This window comes from Nesoenas mayeri (assembly GCF_963082525.1).
Source record: "Nesoenas mayeri genome assembly, chromosome: 8".
NCBI classification, from domain to species: Eukaryota; Metazoa; Chordata; class Aves; order Columbiformes; family Columbidae; genus Nesoenas; species Nesoenas mayeri.
Window position 1 is genome coordinate 11,560,842 of NC_137554.1, and position 23,473 is coordinate 11,584,314.

Consider the following 23,473-nt stretch of genomic DNA (forward strand, 5'->3'; position numbering starts at 1 on the left):
GCAGCCGCGATGATGGCGGCCGGGAAGCCGCGGGGCGGCGCGCAGGGGAAGCTCAGCCGGCGGCGCGCAGGTAGGTTCCAGACTCCGCGTACCGCTCCCCCCACGCAGCGCTTTGAGCTCTCCCTGTGCCCTCCGGCCGGCACAGCCGACTCGCCCAACTCGCTATAGCGGGGGGAGCGGCGGGACGGCCGCGGGCGGCGGTGCGGGGCCGCTGCCGCGAGCTCGGCGGGCCCCGGCCGGGCCGGCTGCGTGGTCGGGGCCGGCGAGCGGCAGCGGCGGCTGGGGCCAGCGCCCCACGGCGGGCGGCTGATCGAGGCGGGGCCGAGCGCCCCGCTGTCCCCTCAGGCTGCGCCCCTGCCTTCTGCCGCCCGGCCCTTCCGAGCGGCAGCCGCGCTGCGCCCGCAGCGACCGTCCGTCCGGCTGCTCGGAAAACCGCGTCCCGGCGGTGTGAGCGGCACAGCCCGCTGCGCCCGCCCTGCTGCCCCTGGGCCTCCGGGTGGGTGGGCGGTCCGGTCCTGCCCGGAGCCCCGCCAGCGGTGGGCAGGGACAGCCGGGCACGGACGGCTGGGCTGCAGAGGCTGTCGAGAACCAGGGGGCTGTGGGTGGCACAAAATCATTGTCAGAGTTGTTTTTCTTTAGCCTTCTGACTATGATGAATGCGAGTATGAAGAGAGCTGGGCTTCTCTGTCTTCACACTTATAAAAAGCACCTCTAGCTAGTTGCCGAATGGTTACCAGCTTACTAAGTCACTTTCAGCCACAAAAAGCAAGTTTCCAAGCAATTCTCTTGATTACGCTTGCAGTTTAGAGGTTTTAATATTTTTCACATTCCAATATTTTGTGCTATTAAAGGAAGCACACTGATTTCTATATTTGTATGTTTGATTTCTAGGAAATAAGCGCTCAGCTGCTCTGAAGAATGAAGATGCTGCTCAAAGGTATAATTTCTAACTAACAATATGTGACATTCATGTTGTTTTGCCTCACTTTGAAATTGCAATCTCTGCTTCGCATGTTTTTTCGCTTTCCTAGAGTACCATGACTAACTTCAGGAGATCACCAGCTTCAACATCATGCAGGCTTGTTTGAAGTAACACTATGTAACTGCTAACAGCATGCACATAGGTGTGTTGTATAATATGCCAGAAGTTTATGACGATAACCTCCACCATTGTGTTTGCTTTTTGCCATCTTAATTTCTTTGCATACCTGCCATTTTTCTTTATTCACTTTAAAAACCACACTTGATAGGGGAAAAAAACACTTTCTGCCATGGACAATTACCTGAATATTTCTTTGGTTCTGTAGTAGAGCTAAGCTTCAGGTGAATACTGTAGACAGCAGACTAACTGTACATTGACAACCTCCATGGGAAGTGCTGTCAGATGGAGATCAGAGACACCTAGGTGGTTGCTTTCTGGGTATTTGCTGGCAATGGCTACTTTGTACCCTCACATTCAGTCTTGTCCCAGACCATTTTTCTTCTTGCTCTTCATGTCTCATCCGGCTCTGATTAACCTGGCAACACCCCATAAATTGTCCCAGGCTCTTCGTCCAGCCAGTTCTGGGTTCTCCTCTCTTGCAAGAAGAATTGGGTGACCTTGTGTAGAAGTATCATAATGCAATAACAGTCAGTACTTTTCCTGACTGGGGTGAAAATAAAGTAAACCAGGGTTGGAAACTCCTTTGTGGTTATTACAGAACTGCTGGTCCAGTTACTTGTTGCTTTGTTTGACCAACACGGTCGGTGTGATGTAGAAAAATGAAAGCCACTGTATTTCAGGAAGAAGGCCAAGACACCATTGGAGAATTGTTTATGGAAATCTGTGTCATTCAGTGTCTGTTCTGTTGCAGGAAAGCAGCTCTGGAGGCTGCTATGAGAAAGAAGATTGAATGTGAGAAAAAAGCATTGTATATTGTTGAACAGCTCCTGGAAGAGAACATAACTGAAGAGTTCCTTCTGGATTCTGTAGGTGTTGCATGTTTTTATGCTATTTTACATCTTAGTGTTCAACTTTTTTTTTTTTTTTAAGTTCTTGGAACAATTTGCTGCAGTTTAAAGTAGGCAAATGATTTATGCTCTCTCTCTTCAGCTCTGGTGATGATTGCCTTATTTTCAAGGGTTCTACAATGAAAGCATAGCCTAGTTTTCATAGAATCATAGAAACAGTTTGATTGGAAGCGACCCTCAAGGTCATTAAGTCCAATCCTTAACATAACACTGGCACTAAAGTGTGTCTCTAAGAACCTCATCTACACATCTTTTAAACCCCTCCAGGGATGGTGACTCCACCACCTCCCTGGGCAGCCTGTTCCAGGCTTTACAACCCTTTCCGTGGAGAAATATTTCCTAATATCCAATTTAAACTCCCCTGCCACAACTTGAGGCCATTTCCTCTCATCCTATCACTTGCTACTCAGGAGAAGAGCCTTCACTTTATTCCCAGAGCCTTTGTTTATGCCTCTGTGGTTCTGGACTGATAGGTGAAGTATAAAAATTAGGTCTGCATCACATCATCTGTGAATTTAGACAAAGTCTCTACAGTGCTCCACAGTTTATCTGGCAGCACAGTTTTGCTAGAAAGGTATAATGATTACTCCTGTAAAGGTTGTAAATAGACTGATAAATAGGTGTGCAAAACATGTAAGTAGAGGAAAACTATGAAAATAGGCTTTTCTATATGTAGAAAGAAGTGCCTGTGTCTGTCTTCTTTCCGTATTTACCATTTTTACTCTAGAGGTTCTAAATGTTGTTTATTAAACTTTGTAAAGAACTGTTACAAAATTAGATTTATTTATTTGTTTGTGAGATGTTTTGAGTATAAAAAATGACAGATTTTCCAGTATCTGTTGTTGAACTATTTTCTTGTCATTTTAGGGAAAATGTATTACACCATCTCACTATAAAGACATAGTTGATGAACGGTCTATCATCAAACTGTGTGGTTATCCTCTATGTCAAAATAAACTGGAAAATGTAAGTTGCTTTTTATTAAAGCTGTTATCACAAGAATCTTTTCATGATTTTTATTATCTTCCATTTTCTCTTTAATTTTAAGCTTACAATATTAAACATGGATTAATATACTGTCAAGTAATAGACCAGGCATCGTATCATTCAATTTCAGTATAGTCCTCCTGAGGTAAAAGGTAAAATTTGAACAGTTGACAGCTGCTACTTTACGACAGAATCAGTTAGCATCTGTTTTAACAGTAGTAAAGATGAATGAGGTATGGCTTCATGGCCTGCCTTTGTGCATGCAGAATCTCGCTAACCTTGTTCCTTCAATGCAACCACATATCTCTATGAGAAGGATTGAAATGAAAAAATAAGACAATGCAGGGATAGTACTATGTGAATGCGTATACATCTGCTCTAAAAATGTGTGTTATCTGTGTCAAAATCATAGTCACACGTATTTAAGTACGGTATGTCAGAGCTTGAGCAGAACTCAGTACAGTTAGATAACCTGTAATGTAATACCAGTTGTGATAACCCTGATTATGTGAAAAAAATCTAATCAAGTACAAAAAATGTTACTGTTTTTGGCGTCATATATCCCTACATAAGTTCACTTGGAAATTGTGTTATATTTTATGTAAGATCCTGTCTGGGTTTGTGTGGGTAGCTGTGGGGGTCTCTGACAGAACAGTCTCCCATGCACAGAAACAGACAGGATTGAAGAAGGGCCTGTTGGTGACTGCCCAGCACTTTACATATGAGTGAAGTTTCTATTGCGGTAGCTCCCTTGTTTTATGTTTAGCGCTGGCTTTCTTGTAGATCTGAAGTTGACTTCTGCTGATAGCGAGATGTAAATGATTAAAGAGAAATTGTCGTTCTTAACATCTGAGAAGGTACGATATCAAAATAATTGAGAGAAAGGGTGGTTGTAGTATGCAATTCAGTTAAAACACAACATCTTACACATATTAAAATATGTGAATTAAGAATGAAGGTTTCTGCAAAGTCATGATGGAAGTAACAGTCTTGCTGATGAAAGCATCTTGTTTTAGGTGCCAAAACAGAAGTACAGAATCTCAACAAAAACGAACAGAGTTTATGATATCACCGAAAGAAAGGTATGGTAACAAGGCTATTTCTGAAATGTATTTAATACTGCTTCAACCTCAGAAATGCATTTTACAACAATATTCATATAGTGTCTTGATTCAGAGCCAAGATGTTTGGTTTTCAGGAAAATAATTTTCATGAACTGTTAAAATATGAAGTCTTGTGCATTTCAGTTTCTAGCTGCTTTCTTTGGAAGGACAAAACCTCACTTACTTTCTTTTCTAAATTTAAATGTAACGAGGAAATTTTTACTTGGACAGCAGTTTGAACATGGTACAGCTGATCTGTTAAAGACATTTGTGAAGAAGTGTTCTCTGTTTTGCTCCAGTATAGTCAGTGAGCTTCAGTAGAGTCAAAGTGCACACCCTTTTCATTCACTGAAGTTTGCAGTAGTGTAATACAAGGTGCATCTTATGCATTCCTTAGTGTGACTACCTTCAGGGTTCTTTTTTGAGGACTTTTCAACATAAAATCTATCTCTTCACAAAGTCTGTTTCTTTCTTGAAACATATTCATGAGTAAAAGTCATCTTTGCCTGCTCACTGGATACAAAATCACCTACAGGTGCTTGGATGCTAAACTGTAGGATGTTTCTAGTTCCAGAAAAAATGTCTTGAGTGTCACTAGTATACATTCCTTAACTCTGGTTACTACTCTGGGATATACAACATTCTGGGAGCTTTTTCTCAAGCTACTAAGCAAGACTGCAAGAAGAAGTGGGATGTTTTACAGTGTTCCCTGATGCAAGTGTGCAAGTTAATTTTTCAAAGAAACTGCAAAAGTTTTTGTGTTGTTCTGAGTATTGCAAAATATCCAAGTTATGTTGCCAACCAGAATTTTCATCATTAAACACCTGATTTTTTGCATGTCTTTATGACTGTCTTGTTGAGTTTGGGTTTGCTCTTTGAAAACTAATGTTAATTTTTTCTTCAATTGTTGTTATGGAGAATCCAAGACTGGTTTGTTTCTCAGTATGTAATAAAGTGCAAAAAGCAGAAAAGTGGGGAAAAAGAAGCAACTTCAAATAGCTTGTGGGGAATGGGATAGACCTATTTGATAGGTTTCTTTCTCGGATGCGTTAAAAAGCTGGTCACGGGACTAAAAATAAATGTGAATTGGTACCTAAATTTTACGGGCATAAAAAAAGAGGACTTTTGTACCTTTTTAGGAGCATTAAATTACCTTTAGTCATATTTTCCTGCTTTCTCATTTCCAGTGCTTTTGCAGCAACTTTTGCTATAGAGCATCTAAATATTTTGAAGCTCAAATTTCCAGAAGTCCAGTATGGATGCGAGAAGAAGATAAGTAAGTATCATCTTATACATTCATTGCTCCTTTTGAGAATATTATTTTCTCTATCCAAAATGCAATGCTAATTAAGTAGCTGCAACACATCAAAATGATTAGGCTGAAGCAAAATTAACATGTCAACATGTTAGTTTAGCATGGTGCTTGTTTTAAAAGTATTGTTGCCATATTGATCATAGTACTACTCATGGCTACTCAACAGACGTGACCATGTTTAGAGGGCAAACTAACGCAACTCCTCCTAACTTGAAAATGTACTTACTATCATTGGATTTTTATGAACCAGATAATGTACAGGAGGAATTAATCTTATTCTGTTAGAAGAGATTCTCTAATTTTAGCAGAGCACTTGGCACCTATCTTAATGTTAGACTGTGAATACTTGTACCTGAAAGCAGACTATAACACAAAGAGGTTCTTTATCCTGTCTAAATTCCAGATTGCTCATTTTCCGCTCTTGCTGCAACACACATTTTGGAACAGTGTGATGCAGTCCATGTTCCTAGCTTAGGAAACACAGGCTTGTAAATAATGGCATGAGCCAATGGGTGTCACTGTTTTACAATAAATACTTGCCTAGAGAATGTTCAGTTGAATGACTACAACCTCAGCTTGAAACTCTGAAGAGGAGTTATATGGAGTTAATACTTTAAATCATTGTGTGTTAATCACCATTAGTTTCCAAACTCAAATAATTAATACAAATGGTGCAGCTTTCACTTTTTTAAACCTGTGATAGTTTTTGTAAATGTCAGAGAGACGTTAGTGCATGGGCTTGTATTTAGTCCGTGCTTAAAAGGTTTTCTTCCGTGCACAGGACAGGTGGGTGAGGATTTCAACATTTAGTGTTGGATAAAATGAACAGCATTGGGATGCTGCCTCAACTGAGTTAAAGCAGTTTAACTGCCAGTAGAGCTTTGGAAAGAAACATGGCAGAGTTTGTTGAGTTACAGTTCTTAGAGTTTTTGGAAACCTTTCAACTGCATTTGCTTGATAGCCTCATTTTTAACAAGTAATATTTTAATTAAGTGAAGATATCCCGAATATTCTTCTTTTTTGCATTAATTTGGAACATTTTCCTATAAATGCCCCAGGATTGTTTTTACTGTAGGAACTTTGGATGTGTGAGGATCTTGGTACATTTGCTTTGTTGAAGAGTAGACCAAAGGGTGAACTGAAAGCAGGCTACAACTACTTGGAAAAAAGTTACAAAGATTACAGAACCAAACTAATCTTGGTGGATGGCAGAAAACAAGTGATGGCTACAAATTATCACATGAATGGTTCAGGTTGGACACTGGGCAAAAATAAAGCATTAAGGTTATGGTGGAATGAAACAGGATGGTCAGCAGTGTTTCAAAATCTCCATCTTTGGAGGTTCTCAAGATTTAAACTTCATGAATTCGTGGCTGACCTAATCTAGCGATGGTGACAATTGCCTTACAAGCAGAAGGTCAGACTGGAAACTTCCAGAGGTCCTTTCTGACTCACATTTGTGTGACTTGCTGATTCTGTTCAATATTGTTCAATGTAACAGCATCATTCTGCAGGCACATGAGTCACGCTCTGTGAACATGTACATATAAACCTGCTCTCGCTCACCCTGCTTTCAGCAGAGGGTGTGGGACTAGAAGACCCTCAGGTGTCCTTTGCAACCTCAATTATGCATTTTATGTATTCATGTGTATTTCAAGAACATTGATTTAGCAGTAAAAACTTCATGCTGTATCTTCTTTTTCCAGACCACCAGAAATACAGCTGCTGAAGGAGGGACAGAGGTATACTGAACAATATTCTTTTGTTGTTATATGCACTCATCATATCAGGTTAAAGGGGAATCTTTGATTTCCGGAGTTATAGAAAAAACCTTATTAGAACCTACATAAAGGATTATTTGTCTTGTTTAGTTTTTTCCTCCGTGATTCTAAAACAGTATATTTGATCTGCATGATTTAGTGTACAGCTGCTCTTGGTCTGTCTCTTAATTGAGCCTGTTGAAATCTGAAACAAATACACTGTTTGCACTTGGCGTATTTTATGCCATCTATTCTTTATAAAGAAAATGGTAACAATTATATGTGATGAAAGCTTCTATACTTAATCTAACACATCTATATCAGCTAAAATAAAATCATGCTACTCTGTCATCATTCTGTACCTTGCTGTGTATTGTGACTTTTTGTTTGTTTTCTCTTGCAACACATGGCCATTAGGTGGCAAGCTTACATATGCTAAAAACAGCTATCCTGTCCCCCTGATTTTAGCGTACTATATTCCTATATATGTTAAGATGCCTACCTTCATTTTAAAATGACACTATTCACCATGCTGAGTCTGACATTATTCTGTTGTTTTTAATAAGATCTTACCTACTATTCTTTTCTAACTGCCCATAAGCAACTGAGAACTCACTTCTCTACATAGTGCCTATACTTGTCATCTTGATTGCAGAACATTACAACTCTTGGAGTTCAAGAATTCTTTTAGAAGATTCTTAAAGCAAAAAAGCACAATTCTAGTATAAGGGAAAATGCTTTATCTTTCTTACATGAGAATGAAAAGCTATTACAGTTAACACGCATTTCTTATTTCATGGATGGCTTGTGTTTTCTGTTACAGTGGACAGTCTGGAGAAGAGGTGAAACTACGTGACGAAGTAATTAAAGCATCTGACATTGAAAATCCTTGGATATCTTCAAATCCATGTGACTCTGGTTCTCATGACACATCCAGTGACAGCAGTAGTGACACTGAACAAGAATTTGTTTCTTCTGTCCTACCAGGGAGTCAGTCAAGTTCAGCCAGTTTTGCGCCGCAATTGCACAGAAGCAGCATCCTCAAAAAGAAGCGCGGCCAAAACGTTTATTCCAGCCCTAAAACTGAAGACTCAGATGTGATAGAAGCCACTGAACAGCTATCTAATTGTAAATTAGATGCTCAGGAGGAAACGCGTGCTTGCTCTGTTCAGAGTAAAATAACTTCTACGCCTTCAAAAAATACTACTCTAGGGAAATCAAGTGCTTCAGAAAACTGTGAAAATACCTGTGGTTCACAGGTAGTTTTTCTAGGTGTGAGCAAAAGAGGGGCAGAACACCTGAAAAGAACACTAGCTAACTCTGTAGAGCATAAAAAACCTGAACTGAGGGATCCAATTAATTCCAAAGGCAGTTTATTAGAAGTGCTTAAGCAAACACTTATGGAATGGAGAACTGAGGAAACTTTAAAATTTCTCTATGGCCCGAACTATACGTCTTTGTGTTCATCAGAGCATGTATCATCTGCTAACCAGGAGAAGGAAGAACTTGATGAGGATGACTTAGATACAGCTGATGATCTTAACACTGTTTCTGTAGGGGCGTCTGAAAACAGTTTGAACTATTCTTTACCTTTCACAAGCCCAGGTGGAACAGTTAAGCCTGTGCCTAGCTATGAAGAGTTAAAAGAAGAAACAGAGTTCTTAGAACTCCGAGTAAGAGAGTTCTATAAAGGAAAGTGTGTCTTGGCTGAAGAGGCGGTGACATGTGCACAAGCAGAGGAACATCCAAGCAAAGACAAAGTAAGTGTCCAGAGGAAGAGTGTGGGGGCTGTACGAAGCTTGCCTTCAGAAAATTGGAACCAGCTCTTTGTTTCTGTCTCCCCAAGTGGAGAAGGGAAGGGGAAAAGCAGGTTAGCTGCACACTGTGTGTTGGGTCAGATTAAGCAAGCTTCTGTCCATTATGTAATTGCTGGTTGGTTTTTGTTTTCTGTTCAGAGATAAGAGTTTTCTTACGTTTAAACATTTAGTGATAAGCTGTGACTTTTTTTGATGCAATGACTTTAGATACTAGGCTATAGCTGTTGAAGTTTTTTGTCTAATCTAGGATGATCAACAGGAAGATCTCACCTTCCCACTTGTCGATTCAAATGCACAAATGCAGATTAGAAAGAGAATCGTCCTTGAAAAACTGAGAAAAGCGTAAGTATACTTTGGTAAATGTCTAGCTGAAGCTGGTGCTCATTCATCGTCATTAAGTAACGAACACCGTGCAAGGACATTCTCACTTTTTCTAGGTGGCCTTAGTCTTAACTTAAACACATTATTTCCCTAAAAAGCTTACTTATGTCTGAGATAGCCATCTGTGGTACAGTTGCAGATGTCAGTTTGCACAGCCTGCTGAGGTAATGTCAGAGGTGTTCTCTGCAAGTAACCTGTCCCTACTCACAAGCATTGGAGCTTGGAATTGACAGCATTCCTCTCTTCAGTAGTTGACAGAAGTCAACACAATTGTGCCACCACAATGAAAATTTATGTGGTGTTTGAATCTAAATGTTGGTGTAATACATGGAGCTTAAAATGAGAATATGTACTTCAGAAAAAGAAATTCCACAGCAAGCCCTTTATTTATCATTTTCCTTTTCTTCAGTTATCTGGAGATAATCTAAACTACTTGGGTTCTTGTAAGTTGTTTGAAAGCAGATTCTGATGGACATAGAATATGAAATACTAAAATACTTGTATGTACCAAGTGCTCAAATCTAAACTGAAAAACTTGATTGGGAGGAATGCAAATATTTGTCCTGTACATTAGGCATACTGTTACTGGTAAACAGCCCTGATCTGCTGCACAAAGGTAAATCTCTTTCTCTCTTTATTAACTTTCATGAGCTTTGGTGAAAGTCCTACTTGAGAAGAAATGTGAAGGAAAGGAAAATTTTTATTGACCAGGGTCTTTTGCCTTCCAGATTACCTGCAGTTTTGGGCCCTCTTCAGATTACTCCAGGTGATGTTTACACAGAGCTGAAAAATCTTGTCAAAACTTTCCGGTGAGTACTTGTCTTTATTTAGAGATTCTTCTTGCTGGATTAATTAAACGTGCTGTTGAACAATTCGTGATTTGGGCACAGAGAGGGCCCTGTTGCAGGTTGGCCCTTTTCTAGCTGTGTGTTCATGTAGGTAATGCCACACTCCCTGTGGACTAACAAGTCAGCCCTTCCCCTGCTCCTGATAGTGGCTGGGTCACCAGGAGTATTCGTAGATTTTGAAAAACTAGGCCAGCAGTCTCTGGAGGATGATGGTGAGTCTTTTAAAGGTTCTGCTACCTCGTCACCTCCTATTAAGTGTGAGTTTCTGAGATCTGTCACCTTCTTTTGCTCTGGCTCCCTGCAGCCGGCCTAAATGGTTTAAATGTGATTAATAATGGTTACCACTGGCTTCTTAGAGCCAAGAAGAAGGTCCAGTTTGTTCCTGATTTCAAGGAGACATAGATCTAGTGGGCACTTCATCACCACAGATGAAACTCCTGCTTCAGTCAGAAGCACTAAAGACAGTGTTTGGAAACCCTGGGATAAAGAAGGAGGGAAAACAGAATGATGGTAACTTCTCTGAATATCTTAAAGTTTTCTTTGCGACACAACTTTTGTAATTTGAACCTAGATTATGTGAAATGTTGGCTTTGGTGAGTAGAAACCCAGCTCTACCCAATTCCTTGCAATTTTTCAGACATTTGTAACTATGCCACAAAAACACAGATCTCTACATGCAGGAATTCTTACTATGGAAAGTAGTCTTCTTCTTTCTGATGACTCTCTGCGTGATCTCTTTTATTAAAAAGAATTGTTAGTGTTTGAACTTGATTCTGTAATTTCAGTCTTTTAAGTTGTGATTGACCTTTTATTTTGACAACACTGAAACCAGGGAAGATATTTTTTGTTATACTAGAGCAGGATGCATACACTATATATATACCTACTATTTTAATAAATCTTTGTGTCTTAAACCAGTTTGTTGCTCTGCAGTCTAAATGGTTAATAGTCACTTTAGCTTATGGATTGATAGAACTGGAAAAGCCTACATTTGATCTTTTCTATCTACTTTTGTGTGATTGATTAGTAAGAAGTCCTGGAGGTTCTCAAAAGTGGAGCTTCTATTTTAAAAAATTTTTGCTATTCAAAGACAATGTGAACAGAATATGAAGTTTTAAAAGTGGTTTATAGCAAAGGAGCCTTGAAGCCAAAATGGTTGTCTAAAAACGTCTATGTATGTATATACACACCTGTTGATTTACAGAATGGAACCAAATTTGGACTTTGATTCCAATACCTTGCTTTTACGGCAGTAATTTATCGTATTTTAAAAGTCTCCCCTGCTCTATTTAGTATCCCTCGGATAACACCTCGTGAGTTTGGTTTTAAGTCTTCTTTTTTAGGAAGTAAGTTGAAGGTAATGGTAGGAAGTTCTTGGGACTCTTTTACTCTGAAGACTCCAGATAAATTGCTTAGAAAATCAGCATTTTGGGCAGGAGATGGTTGAAGACTTTTGTGAGCGCTACACAAGAATTTTAAAGTGCCCGTATAAACATATATATATATAGAGAGATATAGATATCTCAAAATAAATGGAGTTTTATTGTCACTAACAGTAAAATAATACAAAAATACAGGAAATAGGGAAGCAATAGAAACCGTTGGGTCCTTTCTCCTTCTTGCCTTTCTGATACGGAAGGGTCTGTTGATACGCAAAATCTAGCTCGTGGATATTAAGATAAAGGCATGGGTTTGGATCTCCATTTCTGTATGGAGGTTTAGATTTATTCAATATGAGTGGTCTCTGATTTTTTAGGTTGAATGCTTTGTCAGGTGGACCTGGGATAGGTTTTAAGTGGTAGTTATGTTTGCAGAGTATAAAAATTATTTAAATGTTACTCTCTTTGTTAATGCTTAATGACTATGGAGGGAACACTGACAGATGCTAGTGATCTTTTCTGCTTTTTGTACTGGAAATGTTTCAGGCTGAAGAACTTGCCAAAGAGGGCAGGAGATAAAACACATGGCTGTAGTAGAGCTTAGCTGAGGAAGGGTAAAAGAGCATGTGGTGAACTAAGCAACAACGATTTTCAGCTCCATTGGTTTTTAAAGGAACACTTGCAGTTCAGCCTCCTTTGGGCAGCATTTTAGTCAATCACCACTGCTGGGAAATGCACTACAGGGATCTCAAGAGACATTTTAGAATGGTTAGAGCTCTTCCCAAACAAAGTCCCTCAGTGCCTGTAAGCTTTTGTTACGAAAACTGAGATGTCAAATAACTCTCCAGAGTGTGTAAAGGCACTTTGTTAAAAGATCAAGAGAAAATTAGCTATTTATATATAAATTGAGGCTAAATGATTATGGTAGTGAATGTGTGGTTGGGTTTTTTTTAGTATAATATTTCATATTGAAAATAGAATTTCATGTGTGTCCTATGGTTGCCAGTATTTTAATTCCTTTTATGGAGCTTTGTTGTTGACATTGGACTCTGTCAATGAGTATGATACAGTTGTTTCCAAAAGATGTGTTCGAGGCTTTTTTTTACAGCTTTGTCTTATCTTGTTTCCAAGACAATAATATTTTAGCTTTTAAATATGTATTGGGAGTGTATGTTACCAAGCATATACACTCACTAGTAGGCTTTACCTGTTACCCGTGTTAAGTGGAACTTTAAGTTCTCGGTTTCAAGTTGATCAGCAACACTTTGTAATAGACAAGGTTCTGTATGAAATGTGAAAATACCTGAATGTTGATGACTTTTCTCAAGTAAATGGGTTTCTCAAGCCTAAAGTACAATAGTAGCTCATTTTTGCTGGTTGTCATCAAACTAAATTATACTACACTACATAAATATGTTGGTCTTTTCCAGAGTGTAGAGGAGCTCTTTCATGGTTAAACTGGTCTAGTTGAAGCCTAAACTCACTGTTACTTGCTATTAGTTAAATTCATAGCAACATGTTAAAAGTTGAGCTCATCGATTCATAGATGACAAGTATATTCTCATTGTAAGGATAAAGAAACTTCTAGAAAAGGAAATAATCCTCAAGACTATAATTTATAAATAGGTACAAAGAAAAATATACTTTAAAAAGATAGGTTTTTATTATCCAGTTACTTTTTCTTGCATCTTGTTCACAACACCTGATGCTTGGGGCCTGTTTAGCGTAACAATCCAGGTGTCCGTCTGCCATTCCCCATTGGACAGTGTTTCTGTTATCAAATTGTTTCCTAGAAGTCCCCAGAAATGTAATCCTGCTGAGGAAAGGGCGGTGAGCTCCCGCATTGCTGCGTTTCTTTCCTATATCCTCAAGTTTATTGTGGTCCTGCTTCAAGTTCTTGCACAAGGCACTTAGGGATGTGCAGGCACTGTTTACAAATCAGGCCATCATTTGCTAATGGAGTTGTGCTAGGAAAATTTGCATCTGGCGGTAATTAAATGGGAAGACAACTAAAGGAAAATAAGTAGAACCAAGTGTGTATGCTCTTTTTCTGTCATTTTTGGGTTTACTTTTTTTATTTACTGGTTACTTTAACCTTAGACTCCCCTGTATTCCTACAACTTCCATATTGGAGTTTGCTTTCTTTGCAGGCTGGGCGTTAGTCAGATATTGAGAGGTCATTTGGGATGGAATTTTCATGCATCTTGCTCTTTACTCCTTTATGCTGTCAGCTTCTGCCACTGGGATCCATCTGCTCAGTCTGAGCTCCTTTCTAGAGCATTAAAACTGCTGCCCAGGTCCTGCTGGCAGCAGTCAAGTCCAGCTGCAGTGAACCACACCACCCACAACCCAGCAGCCAGGCAACCCCCACAGCTATTTGGGATCATCCAACCTTCTTGACTTTCCTATCCTGCCCTACAGAGGCCAAGAAAGTAGACACATCCTGTTTTGAAAAGTCGCATGTTGTTTTCTCTCTTTGGGTAGGTGAGGGAGAACTTAGCCACACTCTTTAATGGCAAAACTCAAATCACGTACACAAACTTTTGTAGAGTTTTAACGTTTCCCCCTCATATGTTTATGACAGAAATCTACTGACCTCCCTTTCATGAGTTGTTCTGAAGTAACAGTTTTGGCTAGAGGCAAGACAAAGAATTAGTGACCCGTTTTTACAGAGGACTTGCACTTTGCTGTTTCTGAAAGCTTTGCTCTTCAGAGGCCTTGGTGTTGACACACAGCTTGTTTTTGAAAGTGGTTGTCCTTCCGCTGCTCCTTATTATTTAAGGCTTCACACCTGTAGGTTGCTGGCTTTAGTCTGATCAGCCTGAAATGCGGGGGTTTTTTCCAGCTGCACAAGTGCTTTAGGCCAGGTGTTGTGTGGAAAGGTGAGTCGCTGTGGAAGCCTGACTGGACTGTTCACCCGGGCAGAGCCAGCAGTTCAGCAGCAGATCCATACTGTGTATCCTCCTGCTTAGCTGTGTCTTTTGACTGCCTCCTTCATAAAGAGCATATTGATGGCAATGACTAGTGTTCAGACCTTGCCAATCAATACTAACATTGAATAAGAGTTAATTGACACAAATAACTGCATCTCTCAGTTTGTGTACAAGAGTGACACCTTCCTGTGCTCTAATCAATAATAACTCCTTGTAGAGCATTGAAATAAAGCTGCGTTCTCTATTTGACAGAGTTTTCCCAGGAGGCCTGGAACTGTCTCTTCCATTGTGTCTCAGCACAGCAGATTAACTGGAAGGTTTTATTTGAGTTGCTTGTCAAGATGATTCCATCAGGCATTTCTTGGTAGTGTTTGTCACTGTCATCAGTATTGAGTCAAGCCGTGCAGCCTTTATTTTGTCTCTTGTTTTATAGCCAGAAAAATGTGACAGTTTACCAGGTACAAGCTTTGTTACCAGCTAATGCCATTAGCTATTTCAAGTAGTAATGGGGAAACACACATCTTTGAATAACAAAAATAATCTCTATTTGATGGAACTACTAGTTCTATTTTGATGTGACAATTCCTGTACACATAGTACAAAACATTGCCTTTCCTTTCATCATTTAACAAAACTCAGGCTGTTGAGACACTATTTGAATAATCATTGCTTTGAAATCTTATTTTTGTTGGAAGACTTGAGGATTTGCGGAGAAAAATTATCCTATAAAATGTCTTATTGATAACTGTATTCTTTATGACCATTTTGAATATAACTTTGAGGAAATAGTTAACAATTTTAATTTTGACAATGGCAAGTACAAATACTTCTATTTTTCCACTTTTCAACACTTTTTTTGGGTAACTACATACTTGCCCAAAGAAATGAAATTTTTTTTAAAAAATCTGGGGAAGAAAACCCTGGATTTTAATTTGTTGCCAAGTATTTCATTGTAAGCAACCTCCCATCCTCACCAATGCCTGTAGAAATGAGTATGAATGACAGGGTAGTTTCATTCTCAATGTCAGTGTATACAAGGCTGCATAGAAGGGAAGCTGAGAGCAAGAAGGATGCAAATATGGGGAGGCACTCGCCCCTCAGTATTTCTGTTGGATGGTGCCATCTGCCTGAAAAAAATCAATTCTGCTGCCTTCTAGGTGCCCACATAACCACATCTTCATTTTTAGCGGTGACTTTTCCATGAAATTTCGTGTTGTGAACAGCGTGGGTCATGCCTAAGTTCAGCCATAGCAATTCACACGTGAATTGTTTTAAGTCAGATTAACATTTGACTTAAAGCCGATCTGTCTTATTACGAAATTCAGCCAGGTGGGTCAGCAGGTATAACATGCAGCAGCACTTTTGTTGAGCTCGCCTGTGTTTTTTCATTCACGCCTCATTTTCTTGCTCTTGTACCTGCAGCAGTGCTCCTTGCGCAAGTTAGAATTCCGGGTTTCCAGTTAAAAACAGAGGATTGTCTCCAGTGTCTTATAAAATCCAGTCTGTTTCCGCAACATTAGCTTTTACAGCAAATCTGGATCTGAAGCCAACGGGGGGGAAACTAAGTGCAGGAAGGCCCGGCTCTTCAGAAACACGTGTGCAGTTCTGAGAGTTTCCCAGTGGGTACGAGCAGGAGCTGAGCCCTCGCTGCAGCCAGGACTATTTGTGAGCTAATTCAGAGGATTAGCCTCTGTTCGGTCTTCCCCATCCCACTTTCATATAGAAAAAAGACACATATTGGGAATTCTGCCATTTTTCTATTACAGGAGAAGATAAGAGAGAAGCCTGAAAGTTGGTGATTTGCTCGATACAGGTGTAACTGCTACATTGTAACTCAGTGTATTAAGTCTCTAAGTGGTAGATTTAAACAAAAATTCAGTTAAAATCTGTTTACTTTCACTTTGAAATGTTCTGATTTTATTTTTAATTTATTTTTCAGATTAACAAACAGAAATATTATTCACAAAATGCCTGAATGGACTCTAATTGCTATCGTTTTGTTATCTGTGTAAGTACCGTTTAATGTAAAATATTCTCATACACAACTGTTTTGATAGACTAGGTAAGGCGAGATTTAATTTTCAAATAAAAGGAGGGAAGGATTTCTTTAGATTAAGTGGCAAATCGATTAATTATTTTTTCATGCAAATGAACTAAATTCTTGTGACAAAACAGGATTGTCCCACTTGCAAAAACATGTTAACAGTGCAGAAACTTCAATGTTACGTTAACAACAGAAAAGTTAAGCTTTAGGCATTTGTAAAGAGGGCTGGTGGCCTGAAGGAGGAGTGTGCTTCACCTTCTTCCATTTGCTGCTGACAGACATTCTCCCCTCTGACAGAAAGACAAAATGATGTGTATTGTATTACCTGGATTTGGCGTAACTGTTACACTTTTCATTTCTCATTTTACTTCTAATTTCTTGGAAGATTTCGCTTTCATGATTAAAGTAAAATTATTTCAATAAAGTGTGCTTCTAAATATGTTTGTTTGACTATTGTAGCAAACTTTTTTGAGAGGGGAAAGCTTTCTTAGCAACTCCCAAATTTCTGAGGGGCATACTGGAGCCCAGTATTTTATTTTTTATGAGGATTAGATTTACTGCTTAAGATTATGCTAGTACAGTGCCTATAGTCCTTCTTAGCTTAGTTCTGCTTACTGTAGAAATAAATTCTTCCCAAGGGTTTTCATAATAGGAAGCCTGATTTTATTATAGTATCGTTCAGTAAACTTCCACACCGAGGCACGATCTATAAAAGCTGTAGTCATATGCATCAAGTAACTTCCTCAGTTTCTGTTTTCCAAATTCATGTACATTTCTGAAGTTAAAGACACAAGCTTTGCAGTGTGTAAAACGGACAGTTCTCTCACAAATTCGTATGAAACATTTAACATGAGTTCACCTTTTAAGAAGTCACTGGTGGTTTCACACAGTGGCAGGCCCTGCCTTTCAGCAGGGTTAAACCATCAAGCATTCTTTTTACGTCTTTCAGCTTGAATTACAAGATTGCAGAAATCTTATCCCAGAGACTGTTTATTACCACGCTGCTGCTGCTTTTGGGTTTCCTGGGTCACTGGAGCCTGCAGGACAGAGAAGTGCTTGCAGACATTCGCAGGTCAAGAAGTGTTGTGGGCCAACCTCGGCGCAGCCCGGCACTGCGCTTACTTTCTTGATCTTGCTGCAGCCTGACACATTGTTCTGGCTCCGCTGTCCCACGGAGGACGGTACCAGCAGGCATTAGAGTAGGCTTCAGCGAGCCTTACATCTGTGTCACCCAGCCAGATACCGCTCAAATGATTCATTAAATCAGAACACAGAAAGTAACTTTACTTGAATGCCTTGGCATAAATTTTTTATCAACTATAAGAACAAATCTTTTGTCATTTTTACTATATATTCTTATGGTTGAATTGGTAATTTGTGAAACAGATCTTATGAATTTTTCAAGTAGTTTCTGTACATTTAAGGAAGTGGTGACTCTTTTGATCAGAAGTTAATGTTGCTGGTCTCTGCACATATTATGAGCTCTAAATGTTTACATACCTAATGATTGTTTTACAGTTGCTTTAAAATGTTGTACAAGCAGCAGACAGTCTTGATAGCAATCAGTAGAAGCAGAGAACCAAGTCCTTTTTCACTTTTGCTTTCTAAGGGTCTGCCGCAAAATGAATTATATTTGAACCTAAAACAGAGTAGATTTTATTTTTAATGTTATTCTGGGGAAATAAAACTCCTGTTGATTTCAGCTTATTGTAAAGTTCTTGCAGGCTCATGGTCTTCAACTACGCTCACTTCAGTGTTAGGAGAGGATGTGGAAGAATGTAGATGGGGTAGAATGAGTGTTAACATTGCTCTAAGAAGATGAGTGTTGCATCATTTCTGCAAAGATTAAAGCAGAATATTTAATTATTTGGGAATTCTAATGAAACCTGAATATTTAGTGGAAGCCAGAAGCATGCAGGGAAAGGCTACCGAGGACCTCAGCATCCCATTGGAGACAGGTCCTCACCTTGTGGCCCTTTCTCATCTCCTGCAGTCCACCAAAGAATCTGTCGTCTCTTACTAATACTGCTTGTAGAAACAATGACACTCTATTAAAGTCTTCTCTGGCTTCCCCTTAGCTACACTGAGAGCCATTGTATGTTGCATCCCATGTAATTTCATTTAGATCAGAGTTGTATGGGGCCTGAGTCAGAGTGGCTCTTTGCTGGCTCCTGTCCCTGCAAGAGGAGAACCCATTCAGTGTGTGTTTCCAGGCCTGGCCTGCTCCCAGCACAGCGTGCTCATCTCACTCCTCACACTGAAGGCGCAGAAGCAACACCCTGGCAGAGGATAATGCTGCCTCTTTCCAGGAGGATGAAAGACCGTGTTACAGAGACCCTGTGAGGCAGGAGGTATAAGAACGGAGACTACAGAAGGCAGACTGAGCATGGGATTTCAGGGTATACCTCAAAAGAAACTACTAAGACCTCAAGTATTTTTTGTTTGGAGGGAGGCAGGGTTGTTTTGTTTAAAGTAGCAACTGTTGGACTTTGCTTGCACCCCATTTTGTGCACCGATATTGTGGCTCACCACTTCCTTCGCACGCATGGCCAGCCTGTGCTGGGGACTCGGCCTGTGCTTCATTTCACAGCATGCCATCAGACTGCCCCCACCCTTTCTGTGATACGCTATTGCGCAGAACAACTATTAGTTATTACTGCTGTATTGAATTCAAGTGTCATCACTGCTTAATACTTTGTGTTACATTATGATAGTGCTACCCTCTCTTCGTTGGAGAATGCCTATTTACTCTTGGTAGGATAGTCGTAACACCTAATTTTGGTGCTTAAATTAGACCTAGGCTCCATTTATAGTGTGCTGGTCCTCAAGAAGCTATTAAAAGTACTTATGTGCCCTTCAGTCTATGGACTATTGAAGAAACCTGGGCTTCCAATTCATTGCTATGAAATGACGTGCATGAAACTAGATGGTGTAACTGTCTTTATCAAAGTATAAAATGTAGGGAGATCACAACAGTGGAGCATTTCCTGTTCCTTAGTGAGCAGCCGGATTTATTCAATCAAATTATTGTATAAAATCTGAACAGCCAGTCGCAGCCTTTATTGAAAATCTAGCCTGAGGCACTCCCATCTTTATGACCAGCACATTCAGCAATGCTGTATTGACCTTCTTAGAGTACACTCTGACAGCCAAAGAATTATGTTCAAATAACTGCATTCGTGTCTATCATGGAGTGGGTGACTCTTTAAAATATTCTGTAGAACAAATGTCTTGGTTTTTTGGTTTGTTTTTGTTGTTGTTGTTGTTGTTATTTTGTCATGTGTAGCAATTTTGGCAGTGGTAGATTTCTGTGTCTTCCTGTTGCAATGTTTGGTACATTGAGCAGAATTTTTTGTTACAGTAACAGCTGCTTTATAACGCACTGTAAGCTAGAATATGGAAGTTGCATCTTTTCCTCCCAAAGAACTTTGCAAGATATCAAATGAAGCAGATAAACAGATACAAATAAGAAAGAACGGAGAAAGCAGTGGGAAGATTGGTTGCTATACAAGCATGGGCACTTGCTGTTTTTAGTGTATACCCCTGGTACAGTCTAATGGAAAGCTTTCAAGATATTTTCAGGAAATGTCTGCTTTCATCTGACTTATCTGAGCTGGCTGGTTCCAGTGAACTGTGGTCAGCTTTGTCTACAAAGCCTATGCAAGAGATTCCCCCGCTAAAAGCTTTGAAGCATTTCAAAATGTTCTGGGATTAGTTTATAAGCTTTCGGTGCAGTATTTAAACAAACTCAAGATGACCATGATCACTAAACAAAAGCCATCATTATATGTGTGCAGCCACTTTAGATAAATGTGTCATGTGGAGATGTACTCTAGAGGTTTACTCTCTTGGAGATAACGGTTCAGGAACTGGAGAATCTTGGGTTCAAGTATGTGTTTTTACTTCTTTGCACACGAGAGCACATCTATTGCTCAACACTGACACTTCTAAATGATTTTAAAAGGAATTCAGATGTTTGTGATGCCACTGCTGTGTTCTGTCTGGAAATGCTTGGATGTTTGTAACGTACAAATCTAATGTACAAATGCATATTGCATAGGAATCAGAGTTGCAGAGTGACTCTTTTCTACAGAAACCACATACAAGTCAGCTGGATGATCTTTCATTTAGCAATTTTGATGATAGAAGATTATATCCAGGTTTCAGCTGAGAAAAATAATTTATCATTAAGCTAGAAATATAATTATTTTCCATTTTGAAATAGAGTTTGCAGGACCAAAAATCCAAAAAGTCTTCCTTTTTATAAAGTGTTTGAATGTGGTCATAGTTTTGCCTTCACTCTTGGTCTCTGTCTGTAGAGTTATATTATTGTGTGAAACAGAGAAAAGCCAAGTTTGTCTTAACATGTTAAAAAAATTTAAAAGTATATTCTTTTTCTCTCAATAATTGTAGGTTGTCATTTGCTGAATATGAACTCAAATAGGTTTTCTGTTAAACAGTTCTTACTTATCAGCACTTTCTAAGCAAACTCAAATCTGCTTATTTGGCATATTGTGGAGTAGATCAGTATTATTCTACTTCCTCCTAGCGCATTCCAGTATTACTAAGGAAACAGATAGAGAAGAGTATTTTGAGGGATTTGCAGTGTTGTTAATTGGGACGTTAATCAGTGCCAACTTTAACTAAATATCTTCATCAGCTAAGGGACAAAATAGAAGCAGAGGAAACCTTAACAGCTTCAACCTGGGTGTGTTGCTGTAGTGCTGCCACACAGGAAAGCGTCCCCAGATTTGATTGCAGCACACGGAGTCTTTTTCCATTCTAGTATTTCTCAGGGATAACCTTCTGTATGGGAGACCTGGATGTGCTGTGCACTTCCACGTAAGCCCAGCACAAACCACCTGAGGTGAGGCCAGGATAATCAGTTCCCCTTTGCAGTTCTGGTCCTTGACCTCATCAGCAGGAGCAGAGCCTCAGCACACGCTGTCGGCTGGACCTGGGGTGCTTGGGGTTAGGGGGCTGGCTCAGGAACCTGTCTGCTCTGCACCTTCTGCTCTGCGCCTTCCACTCTGCAGCTGCCCGTTCTGCTGCCCAGGGCAAGGGGAGAGCAGGGCTGTGGCTTTCTGCCAAGTGTCTCGGAAATCCCTCCGAGAGAGAGATAGCTGCGTGTTCCCAGCAGCAGTAAGTGTGGGCATTCAGATTGAAGTCATGCCCAGCTGTGCAGAGCTGGGGTGCAAAGTGCATCGCTAGTTAGAAATTGTCCTTCGTGGTGGTGTTCTCCTGGCTGATCTTTTTACTAGAGCCTAGAAATACTTGTATGTTGAACATAATTTTGGATCTTCTGCTTTAGTCATCCTTGGGTATGTTACATTCCAAATGTACTTGTGAATTAAGAATATGGTGGTAGGTAGGGAAAGTACTTTCCTCTGACACTTCATTTTTGCCTTTTGTGTGACTAAACAAGAGATTTTTGTTGCAGCTTGTGTTTCAACCCTCTGAAGGATAGCATGCTAGATTTCGGAAGATCACTTTATCATGTTGACTCTTTGGGGAGCTAACTCGGTCAGTGGAGTTCATGTCCTGTTGAACTCTGTGCCATAACTACGTGCTGATCAAGCAGATGGAAAAACTTGCCTAGCCCTACTACAGAGAAGTGTTTTAAATTTAAGTTTCTTGAAAAGTATATATTTAGAAAATTTCTCTTGTAGTGTCATGTTTTTCCTCCTTCCGTTCTTGCTGCATACAGCTTTGCTCATTAGAAGACATGCCATAGCACAGACTAAGTTGTACAGTTACACGGTAATGTAGACAGTTCTGAACTAATGCTGCAAGTAAGCCATGAGTTTACACACTAACAGCTGCCCCAAACTTAATTTTAAACTAAATGTATTTTAACTTCACCAACTGAGCAAACTGAACTTTGCAGCTGAATTTTGCAAACTGAATTTTGCAGCTGAATCCCGAAGCTGTAGTCCTATGAAAATATACTTGCTTCCTTATTAATAATTAATCTCAATACATTCAATGCAAACATTTTTTATCGTGAAACATTACCCATCTGTTAAAAGAAAAACATGACTTTGACACACACTTGCATCTTTTCTTTTCAGAGTTTTAACTTTATCTTAGTAAACTTTCTAAAGAACTGCCTACATGAATGGGGACATGACACATAGGCAGTGTTTCTGACTTACCGGAAACTTTGTCGTAAGATCAAAATCACCGTTGATTCGGCTTGTTGTTACTGAAACAAAAAAAATGTAGAGGTACACATCATTGGAAAGGTTAGTACAGCTTCAAAGCATGTGATCCCCAGATATTTGGTACCAGCAGAATTTTTAGCATGAGTTCTGGGTTAATTTGTTTGGTTCTATGCAGAGAGTCATAATGATCCCTCTACTAGGCTGAGTGATGTGTCCTGTTCTTCTAATGTTATGTTGGACTATGTTGGCATCCCTATAATATTCAACAGTGACCAGGGATAAACTGCTCAGAGGCATGAAAAATTTGGAAGGGAGAGGATAAGATTACAACTAATTTATTAAGAAAGGAGGCAAATTATTGGTTTATGTGATAGTTGATAGCGGGCTTTGTGCTGAGGAACTGGAGCCTTGTTTTCGTTTCCTAATGCTGTAGGAATTGAGTGCAAAGGCAGTTTGTACTTCTCATTAGTTTGTTACTTCTTGAGATATAAAAACATTTTGAGACTCAGTGGTCTCACCCAGTCTGGCAATTAGGTTCTGATCCTGATGTGGTGTGTTAACAGTGAAGGCAAAAGATGTACAGTATTTTCTGAAGTGTGTTCCTTTCATATTTATGAAAACAGAAAATACAGCCTATTTGGGGAGGGAAGGAAGGAAATACATGTCACTGACAAAAAGATGATGTATCAAGTGTATCTCTAAGCAGTGGGTTATGACGAAGCTCTTGGAATT

At 39.6% G+C, this 23,473-nt stretch overlaps 1 protein-coding gene across 2 annotated transcripts in view; it reads left to right on the forward strand.

Moving 5' to 3' along the window:
* The first annotated feature begins 8 nt into the window (after positions 1–8).
* The window catches only part of RPAP2 (RNA polymerase II associated protein 2), a 36,562-nt gene continuing 13,097 nt past the window's right edge, over positions 9–23,473 (forward strand). Inside the window, exons 1-11 of one of the 2 annotated variants that reach the window (XM_080348386.1) lie at positions 9–70; positions 892–937; positions 1,854–1,968; positions 2,878–2,976; positions 4,014–4,079; positions 5,288–5,376; positions 7,122–7,157; positions 7,999–8,935; positions 9,240–9,334; positions 10,102–10,182; positions 16,473–16,541. In XM_080348386.1, the coding sequence (XP_080204512.1) occupies positions 10–70; positions 892–937; positions 1,854–1,968; positions 2,878–2,976; positions 4,014–4,079; positions 5,288–5,376; positions 7,122–7,157; positions 7,999–8,935; positions 9,240–9,334; positions 10,102–10,182; positions 16,473–16,541 (1,694 nt within the window). In that variant the 5' untranslated portion in view covers position 9. Of the gene's footprint in view, positions 71–770; positions 810–891; positions 938–1,853; positions 1,969–2,877; positions 2,977–4,013; positions 4,080–5,287; positions 5,377–7,121; positions 7,158–7,998; positions 8,936–9,239; positions 9,335–10,101; positions 10,183–16,472; positions 16,542–23,473 lie in introns of those variants that run through there. The other variant, XM_080348387.1, reaches the window with a different exon arrangement.